Source organism: Manduca sexta, chromosome 26 (genome assembly GCF_014839805.1).
Source record: "Manduca sexta isolate Smith_Timp_Sample1 chromosome 26, JHU_Msex_v1.0, whole genome shotgun sequence".
Classification (NCBI taxonomy): Eukaryota; Metazoa; Arthropoda; class Insecta; order Lepidoptera; family Sphingidae; genus Manduca; species Manduca sexta.
The window spans coordinates 11254962-11266053 of NC_051140.1; the positions used below are offsets into that span (position 1 = coordinate 11254962).

At 32.9% G+C, this 11092-nt stretch overlaps 1 protein-coding gene across 1 annotated transcript; it reads right to left on the minus strand.

Moving 5' to 3' along the window:
• Window positions 1–2412: 2412 nt before the first annotated feature.
• Window positions 2413–10513, minus strand: LOC119190701 (cell wall protein DAN4-like). The gene is made up of 8 exons (XM_037443119.1): window positions 10462–10513; window positions 9360–10100; window positions 8948–9057; window positions 8475–8618; window positions 8015–8221; window positions 7170–7274; window positions 2962–2974; window positions 2413–2426 (listed from the first exon to the last, which is right to left on the minus strand). Exons 1-8 carry the CDS (start codon window positions 10475–10477, stop codon window positions 2413–2415), a joined length of 1350 nt encoding a protein of 449 aa, XP_037299016.1. The 5' UTR covers window positions 10478–10513.
• Between the last annotated feature and the right edge of the window lie 579 nt (window positions 10514–11092).

Genomic DNA, 11092 nt, shown 5'->3' on the forward strand with positions numbered 1-11092 from the left:
TATTTGGTGTAATTGACAATTGTTTACGCGCGCCCAATACTTATTAACTCCTTAGCGATTTTTTATTTTTACGCGAACACTACAGATTAAAATAAAACTATTTTTAGTACCTTCTGCCAGACCTCCAGATACTGTGAGGTCATTCTGCGCAGAACGGGTCATCAGCTAAAAAAATGTATAATTGTAAAATGTAGGTAGATATTGTAACTTTAACTTTTCGGACGACCAATACCTCATTCCCCTCCGTGACCATAAACGCTGCAAAGTCCACGAAACGTGGGGAAACATTCATAAAATAACTAAACCGCCATAATATCCGAAAAATAGTTTTATTTGATCATCAACTTATTTTTTCGCTGAGTAAACCGCGTTATCTCTGCGATTACTGAGGTGGTGAGTGGAACAGGTATGTTGTTTTCAGAGGTCTACTCTTTATGCGGGATATGATCGTGCGTCAACGACAGCGTATACTTAAAATATTAAAGATAAGAATAAATTTGAAAGTTTGTCGGACCGTATGGTATACAGAAAGAAACATGTAATATTAAAAATATTGATAAACAATATATTAAGTACTTTTTGTTTTGATAGTGGGAATATTTCAGTATTTTTTTTATCGCCATATAAGTGTATGTTGTGTGTGTTGTTAATAAACTTTCAATTAAGATTTTTAGATAGTATGAGCAGCGCAATTTTTTTTTTATAGCATAGTACGAGAAAATCATCATAAGTAAATGGTCGGAGAGAGATCAGGCTTTCCTAGGCCTCCAACGGCTTTACGTACATTCCGAGGCACAGGGTTATCACATCACATCACATCACCGCCAACATTCTGACTGAGCTACGACTGAGTAATGTTTAAGATGGAAACATCCAGTCACAATTATTTTTAGGCCCGATCTGGGATACGAAGGTAGGACATTTGCGCAGTAGTCGTACTCATACGCATTACAATTACGCCAACGAAGCAGTCAGTATGTGACAAAATATTAACTATTTAGTCCTTTAGGTTCAATATTTTCAATCATCCCAATAATTGAACTAAGAGCACACCCCGCCCATTACAGTGAAGACATCTGATCTATCATCACATACAGTAAACTTTTGCTCGTTGTGACAGAAGTCCCTAGGGTCCTGCACTTATTTCTTTGAAAGACGAAAGAATAATAGGGGTCGTTACCAAGTTGCCTTTCTACAATCGTTAACGCTAACGTTTTGTATGAGAATGACAAGTCTTAGCGATAGAGTCATCGTTAGGATATATCATTCTCCTTTTTTAACTAGCTTTCCTCGCGTCGTAATCCTCATTGCTGAGGTCGTGATCCCCTGAACATGGAGTAATCTTCCTTTTGATTAAGTTGCGCCACCTAATCATATCTTTAGCATTGTGGAGCGCAACATGAAGTTTGGTGCCAAGCGTGGAGCGGATTTGGTCCGACCATCTAGATGGAACACGACCTCTCAGCCAGACGTATGCCCTTGACTTTGCTAGTGACCATCAGTTGTTCGAGGTTATATCCGTCCTTTCTGTGTGATTATGTGACCGAAAATCTCCAATACAAGGCGCAAACAGATGGTGGAAAGCCTAGATTTGATTTTGAGATCGCGAAGAATGGACTCATTGGTACGAAATACATTCCAAGGAATATTAAGCATTCACCTCCAGCACCACATTTCGAAAAGGCCTAGTTTTACTAGCTTTAACGATTGTAAAAAGGCATGTAGACTGCGAACTATAAAAAAAGTAAGATAACTAACATCGTGCTTTTCAAAAAAAAAATCATGAAAATTATACTTAAGGCGAAATCAAGAATTTATTAATAAAAGGGGGATTGTTTTACTATTTTTCCTATACGACTATCAAAGTTACCCTTCCACTAGAATTCCCGTAATTACAAAAAGATTGGGTCCACTTAATATACCTACATAGATTGACTAATTCCATTTTATAACCAACTAGTCACTCCACTATCAGATAATGTTTTGGTAATGCGGTTATCGTGTTCATGTAAACTTTTTATGCATGTTTTACACATCACGAACTGGTGTTAATGTGATATTTTTTGAATATTTATTGTTTATGTTGATTTAAATGTACAAGAATCTCTAAATATTAGTTTATACATGATATTATTATAAGCATTTAACAATGTAATATGCGTTGTACCTATAGCATAATATTTCATGAGAGTTTTTCTGATCATATGATTTGTCGAAAATAGGATTCCCACTAACGACCTTTAGGAGGTGGGTCGTTGTAAATATTACCAAATCATTTTCATAACATGCTTGAGAAAGTCTATTGCATCGACCCCGCTAGAGATATGAAGACAGAGCATATAAATACTTATGTAATTCAATGAACCTGGGCTTTGATTGTGAGATGTAGTTGTTGATGTCTTTTGACACGATTTACCATGATATTCCTAAACCCATTACATGCGTCACAAGTATACCGCGACAGTTTGCTGGTTGAAGGATATTTTTGATATCCGTCCAGAGAGCGACCACCGTACAGAAGGTATTAAAACGCGCCATAGTGGCCCACGTGTGTCGCGTTCCGGGATCCGTCTATGAATATCTGGTCTAACAGGCCGGCATAATTGTGTCGACTGCCGAGGGGTAATCATCTCTCGTCATTCGACATTCTATTTGACCCCAATCTACTTACCACCAGGTGAAGTGGGGTCATTATGCCGCGCGCATATAAAAAAGTAAAATTTTAATAACACATAAGTTCTAATTAACATTGTCTCTAGATTTTGTAAATTAATATTTGCTCATGGGCGTTGCCTTCGGTTTTGACTTTCATAATTAAAGCACAAAAAGCATATAAACCTGTCTAAGAAGAAATAATATTGTAATTAATTATAATAAAACAAATAAATACTATGTTTAATGTGACCCTTGTTCAATAGCAGATAATTGCTCATATATACAGATGTTACAAAATATACTTACCTTGGTTCTTGATCTGCAACCAATGATTGAATGGGTAAAATTTATTATAATAGGAATATGAATAATATTAGGCTATGGCTATAGCTTCAACGTCGCTGGAACTATTTTAAGATGGTAGAGAACTGAACATAGCGACTGCAGAAGACAAAAGTATAATGGCTCGTCCCTATAAGCCGCCCTGGAGCCATATGTTGTCAACAAGGGCCATAGATACAACAATAAGTTACACTAAAGGAAAATAAAAAAATCCTAGCTATAGACATTTATTCCTCTTTAGTTTTAAAGCTCCTTTTTTCCATTTTTATTCACATAATACAAAACAACGAGTTCACCTTCGATGTCGATGCTCAAGAACTAATCCACCGGCGGTTAAGGATTCAGAGTGAGGAATCTCGTTACGATACGCCCTGTGTCTAGAACTACTGCCTTCTGTATCTGGACTCTGGCCCAACCTTCAATTGAGAGCTTTTGAAGATGTTGGTCAAGGCTCTTTGGTATCAACGCATGCGCAGAAATCATAATTGGGACAATAACTATATAGAGTCCATATCTCACATGTCAGTAACCTCATATGCCAAGTCTAAATACTTAGCCATTTCGTCTTTCTCTGTCCTTAACAAGGTTGCAATAGACGTACTGTTAAGATAATATATGATTCTCATACATATAATTAGCGTTAAAGATTGTTAAAAGGCATCTCGTCTACAACCCCAGCAACTTCATATGTTGTCCAACGGATATCTCGTACTGTTTTCTGGACCTCCTTGACTAGTCAATATAATCTGCCAATTCAAGGATCACTCAAATGATGATTAAATTTAATAAAGTAATTTTATTAATTCCCCAATCATACTAATTGTAGATATTAACAGTTTGAGTGTATTATTAATTAAGTATCCAAATATTTCGGTAATTGATAAAGAAATCAGGTTTGATTTGATCCTGGTAATTATTCCTTGTGATAATTTAATGTAAATGTCAGTATACCTAGGGGTATTTCACTTCTTTGAGCGATAAAAACCATATTTTTTACGATCGCGGCAAAGTCACTCCATTGTACCTGATTTTAACTGGGGGGGGGGGGGGGAGTCTAATAGAATTTTAACTGATAAAACATGATTAGCCCTTGATAGTCGACACAGTTATGCTGGCCTTTTGAAACCGAATATATTCAGGCTGATTCTGGAACGCGACACATTTAGTGGGCCACTATGGCGGGTTTTAACATCATGTGTACGGTGGTCGCTCTCTCGGCGGATTTAAAATATATCCTACCACGAGCAAATCACATTGTCACCTTTGCATTAAAATATAGTGTATTCACCTTTGATCGATATGTTTGTGTTGTATTATAATGGAAAAGATTGTTTTTATAAGTTATTTCAATGGCAAGCGAAACATCACACATGTAAATTTGGTATTTACTGATGGAATATTTTGCTTTTTCGGTATATTTTGGACTTTTTAGTGACTGACCAAGGGCTGAAGGAAAATAATTACTATTATAAATATTATAATTACATGGACTCCGTAACGGTACACAAACTTTGTTTTCTGAACAAGAATGATTGGTTCAGGATCGTGCTATAGAAAGGGTCATAGGTAGTCGATCGAATTGTGGAACATCGAACACCATTTCTTTATTATTTTTGATTACTAGTAGACAATGCACAGTAACAATACATATATATTCTAATAGCAGCAAGTTTGGGCTGCGAACAGAGGTTCTGGGTTCTTACTACGGGGCTAGTGTATCTGCACAAGTAATCTAAGCACATTATAGCAATATTTTTGCCCCATATGTATATCACTCCACATACTGAGTACCTTAGTGGTATAGTTGTGAAGGGTATTGTGAGGTCTTGAGTGTGAATCTCAGGTCTGGCTACAAATAATTTTGACTGGGGTTTTCTGCCTTAAAAAAAATACACAGTCGCAGCTCGGAGACAGGAAGTTGGTAGTGTGATACCCTCGTGCGTCGGAAAGCATGTAAACAGATTGGTCCTGCACCCTGATCTCTTTCTAGTCATGTCGGATTGCAGTCTCATCGGATTACGAAAGTGACAGAACAGAGAGGGCAACTGTGTACTGCGCACACACTTGTGCACTAAGTATAATATCTCTTGAGCACCTGGCTGATATCCATTGGGATTCGAAATTCGGCTAGGAGGAATTCATTCAAATTCCTTAACAGCCCTAGGGAATAAATAATCGTGCAATAGCACGCCCTAAAATTTTAATATTTTAATAAAAAGTTATATCTTTGCCAAGTTTAAGCTGTAGGTAATATAAAAGTTTCACAAAGAGAAATAAAAATCTGTAATATATATTAGGTATATAATTATTAAGTTTTACAAAATATTCAATGACGATTGTCTTCAGTCACTAGGAATCACTATTGTCACGAAATCTGTAAATATAAAAAACTATATCAAATTTAATATTTTTCTTGTAGGTACAAAAAAAATATTATTTATCGTCTACCAATAACAAAAAAAATATTTAATTCTAAAAATGTATTATACGCGAATAGTTTTTAATACTAAACAGATGAATGGATAATGTAGAAGAAGTAAGACATTATAAACGTGTCGAGAGTTTTTGTTTATGTTAATGAAAAATTAAGGTAAAAAAATATACATTCTATATAAAATTATCGACATAACACGCAGTAACAAATACTATGTAGATCATACGTCAGATTAAAGTTAAACAATGAATACTAAATGTGCCTGGAAGCGATTATTAAATGCAACAGTACTGTTGACATTGTTTTATGACAAATTGAAAACTATCTGGTATCAATTAACTAATGAATCAATTATGTATTCTCTAAATTGTAGGATATAAGTGTCAATAGACATAAAACCCTAGTTATATTTAGTATTCACATAATGAAATAATACCTTTACAATGCGTATACTCCACAGAGGCCAGGAATGTTGTTCACTAAGTAATAAAATATGAAGGGATGGTCAACCCTCATGGTCTCATCACGCAGTGGCACCATCAAACCAGATTGCTTCGCGATTGCAGCTAAAAATATTTTGAATTGTTTTGTAAATATATCTAATATATGGCCCATTCATATTTTATTTGATTGATATTTTGTAAAGTAATTACAGAAAAAAATAACGGTTGTGAAGAGCCACATTTAGATTTTTTTTGTTTTATTAATAACAAACACACAATTTTATTTATTTAGCAGTTATTGAACAGTATTAATTGTTTATTGGTCTATTTTTTACTTACATTTTGTCAATTTTCCTGTAACTTCCAATCCAGCCATATCTAAACTAATTTTTATTCTGCCTTCAGTTACAGAAAGCAATTGTTGGTTAGCAGTGATATTCAGTGATGGAGATTCAGCATCAAAGATCTTCAATGTAGTCGTCTGAAATTAGTAAATAAATATAACAAGTATAATAATAAAATTAAAAGAATTAGTTCCGTCCATTGGAGAACTCAAGTATCATAAAAATCATTCCAATTACTCCTAATACAATTCAGTTATTTTGTTATTGTTAGAATGTTGAAAGTATTATGAATACTTCCTTGTCACATGCCGCACTCTTAATATAATAATGACCTATTTCAAAATTGTAAATTTGTGGCAGTCATCGGAAAACCAATTTTTGTTTGCTACCTTTTTTTGAAGTTGCTATAAAATTGAGCTTATTAAAGATAAAGATAGGTAAAAAATGAAACCTATTGCATGAAAAAAAGGGAAAATACTAAAAGGTCGCAAACCGAAATCGTTTGTTTGACGATTACCACAAATTGTCAGTCACCCATCGGAATGGGTCATTATTTATTAAGAGTGCGATGTATGTATACCATCACCCACAGGACTCTGTTACCGTAATATTCATTAAGTAGGTACATTATGATTTATGTTTACGCGAATATTACACATTGAAATAAAACTATTTTGCGGATTTTATCTCGGTTTTTATATTATTATTTTGTCTCGATTTTTCAACGGACTGTGTCAGCCCCGACCACGATGGCTGCAAAAAGCGATAAAATCCATAAAATAGTTTTATTTTCAATGAGTAGGTACATATTAAGGATTTATAAATTTACAATACCGTTACCTTCATTAAAGTATTTTTCAAATCCATCGTATCGGTTATGTTAATGAACGGCATATACAAATTAACAATAGTAGGACGCGAATTGTCCATGTTTAAAATTGTATTAAATACTTGTGGATCTTCAAGTTTCTTAGCGACCTCGTTTATCTTACTAGGACTATCTGGCAGGACAATTATTAGTGATACGTTGTTCTCTTGATGTGGTATTTTTACAATCTGCAATGAAGATTAAGATGTTAAATGATTGAATTAAACAGTAAAATATTGGAATGAATATAATATAGCTAGAAATTGAAATGTAAAATTACTTTTGCTTTAAGAGTATCGTTGTCCATGAATGGAAAAATTTCTCTCTTAAACATCGTTGGTACTTTTACATTTTTCCCAGAGCCTGAACGGAAGTCTCTTTCCTTTATTTCACTCGGCTTAAACATTTTTTGCAAGTCAATCTAAAATAAAAATAATAAGAAAGAAATATATTATTTATTTCATAAAAAAAAAACATTGAATTTATTATTTTTACTTTTACCTTTAGAGATTTACTGGTGACGAAAAAGACTGATGTCGAAGAATTAAACAAATCCGGAGATACAACATCAGTAATATTTGTACGACGCTCAGACTGCGAAAACAAAATAACGGAAATAAGTAATTGTTCTAATTTAAAACAATAAAAATAATCCTTTTTAAATTGGTTCTTTAAAAATTCTACGCAACAATATTTTTCATTTAACAGGACCATAATTAATGACTACATTAAAAATAAATATAAATTAACTATTATTATGATTAACAACCATTAAAAATGCTCGTCATGTATTGTAATGCTTTTTAATTAATTAAAATAATTTGTACATTTTTTTGTACTAATGTACCAAGCATTTGATATTATACCAAAAAAATCAAGAAATAATATTTTTTTTAATAAGCATTAGTTTTAAGAAAACATAACCTACATTTTGATTAATCTCATCTGTAGTTTGAGCGCGATTGGTAAAATTAACATTTTGTACCAAATTATTAAAAACAATGTTTGAATCATCTCTGAAATCGTCACTGATTGGGTTCTCCATTGAAACGTATACGCTATCCAAGTAATAATAATTCATGTTACTTGTTTCTTTGTCGAACTTAATTCTATTTTCTGGGTAGACACAGCGTATCTGAAAGGAATTATATTAAAGTTATCATATTGACTAACTACTATCATAAGAGTTACAAGAGAAAGCAGGAATCTAACATGATTTTTGTTGACATGAAGGCATAGATACTTCTATAATCTACAGAATATATTTAATTAAGATATAAAAATAATTAAATTGTGAACATGAATAAATAAAATATAGAGTCCAATATATTAACAAAAAATAATAATATACTTAAGTAATAAAATCGTTGCATAGTTGGGATCATTACCTGTTCTTTGTTTTGTAAATTCAGCGTAGTTAATGTTTCTTTTATTTCTGGTTCTGTTTGAAAAAGTCCTACATTACCTAGCAGATAAAATATAGAAGTAGTTGAAAATACAAAAGAAGATCCCGCTGTGGCTGATACAAGCTCCTGTAATACAATAAAATTAATTTGAGAATTACATATAATTATAATTCATATTGAAAACATCATTTTTTTTTACCTTTAATCTTAGAAAATCTGTAGTCGCGGACACCCTAATATAAGTACATTTTGCGACAAGTTTTAGGGTGTCTAAATAAATATTTATACAAGTTTATGGCTGATTATCTCTCTTTCCGGGGTGAAACCACTAATAGTCCTGGACTAGTTATGATCGCATAACTAATTACTATCTGAGGACTAACTAATTACTACATAGCTGATTACTATCGGCTTTTTCTTTAACCAGTTTAAGATTAATAAGCGTCATTACGTACATTTAACAGTTTTCCGTTGTATGCTATGATGCCTTGTATAAATCGGTTATAAACGGTAGGGTCACACTTTGGAGCCGGTGTTGTAGTCATCATTGTTGATATTGGTGATCCTGTAAAAAGTTAGAGTTGCTTTTCTCAATAAAATATATGCAGAGTTAATTAGTTTATTGTATCGCAGCAGTAATTATCAATTATAATATATCCTATAAGCTAAGTTATATTATTGAAATATTTAATGAAAATATTCGCAGTATCATCAATGACTATGTTTTGGAATTGAATAGTTGTATAATATATTTATATGTTGTCCTCATATTATATTTGGTAGATACTTTAAATTCTTCTTTAACTAAAATAAATTTTTAAATATCTATAATGATTGATTGTATGTAATATTGTACATACTGCATACCTGTGGTTGTCGTAGAAGTAGTTGTAGACATTTGTGATGGTGTAGACTGTGTTGTAGATACTTGCATCGTCGTAGCCGCTGTTGTTGACGTTGCCGAACTAATCGATTGCGTCATAGCTGTCTGTGTAGACTGACTTGTTTCTGTGATTGCAGACTGTGTTGTTGACACTTTTGACGTGGTAGACTGAGTTGTAGATGGTTCTGACGTCGTAGATTCAGATGACAAAGTTGTAGGTGCACACGGTGTTGTAGATTGCGTTGTAGACATTTCAGTAATAGTAGTAGTAGTAGTAGATTGTATTGTAGATGGTTCTGGCGTAGTAGATTCAGATGTCATTGTTGTAGGTGCACACGGTGTTGTAGATTGCGTTGTAGACATTTCAGTAGTAGTAGTAGTTTTTATTGTAGATGGTTCTGACGTCGTAGATTCAGATGACAAAGTTGTAGGTGCACACGGTGTTGTAGATTGCGTTGTAGGTATTTCAGTAGTAGTAGTAGTAGTTGTAGATTTTATTGTAGATGGTTCTGTCGTAGTAGATTCAGATGACATTGTTGTAGGTGCACACGGTGTTGTAGATTGCGTTGTAGACATTTCAGTAGTAGTAATAGATTGTATTGTTGATGTTTCAGTTGTTGGTGGGGTTGACGTTTCGGTAGTTGTAGACTGTTTTGTTGACATTTCAGTTGATGTACGTTGTGTTGTTGCCATTGCCTTGTTTGAAGACTCTGTTGATCCCATTCCTGTGAAAAAGCCGGCGGCATTAAATTACTTTTTTTATTATAGTCAAAAAAATAAATATGTTTGGATTTCCTTTCACAAAAAACAATTACAAAGCATTTTAATCATTCATCGTAGGACCGATGTGTAGCTACACAGAGACTAAAATATAAAATTAAAGGATGAGTTATTTGTAGGTAGAAATTGAATAGTAAACTTAATAACCGGGCTAACGTAATTAAATAATATTCCAATCGGCAACTTCAATACTAGTTTCCATCATTATAATGTACAATAATTACTTGCCTATATTATTTTATAAGTTTCTTTTTACCAAGGATAATGAAAAATGGTTAAATATAAAAATCACGAATATTTATTTACCTGATTCGTCAATCATCGTCTTTGTTATATTCTTTCTAGTAGTCACACACGGTTCTGTAATATAGAGCCAGCTATTCATACATAAACAAATTAATAGTTTGTATTTTTTTTTCACCACGTTTTAGCAATAAATAATATTGATTTTACAAGTATCTTTTGTGAAGTTTTTGTTTCTCGACCATGTGTGATTTTACATAATTGAAAATGGTGACATGCTTAACGTACACAATATGTATACGCCTGCGCATAAACTTGAGAAAGAAAAACAAGGCGTGTATTTAGTTTTATTTTATCATTTTGTAGTTATGTATGTTATCTCGTCATATATGTAGCTTAATTTACATCATACGTATACATCTTTATTTAAAGGTGCACCGAGAATTATTTATGTCACAAGAAAACTTGAACTCTTTGGTTAAAACTTATATGCGAAACAAAAGGCTAGGCTTAGTATCAGCGTAATTGCTTGTTCGTATTATACATAGGTATTTATTAATACAAAAGATAATCAGCTGAAAAAGAATATAATATCACATAGAAAACCAATAATATATAATATATCAAAGTTAATTCTATAATCAACAATGTTTGTTTACGATTGTGCTTGTTTACAGTAAAATGTGCTTTAATA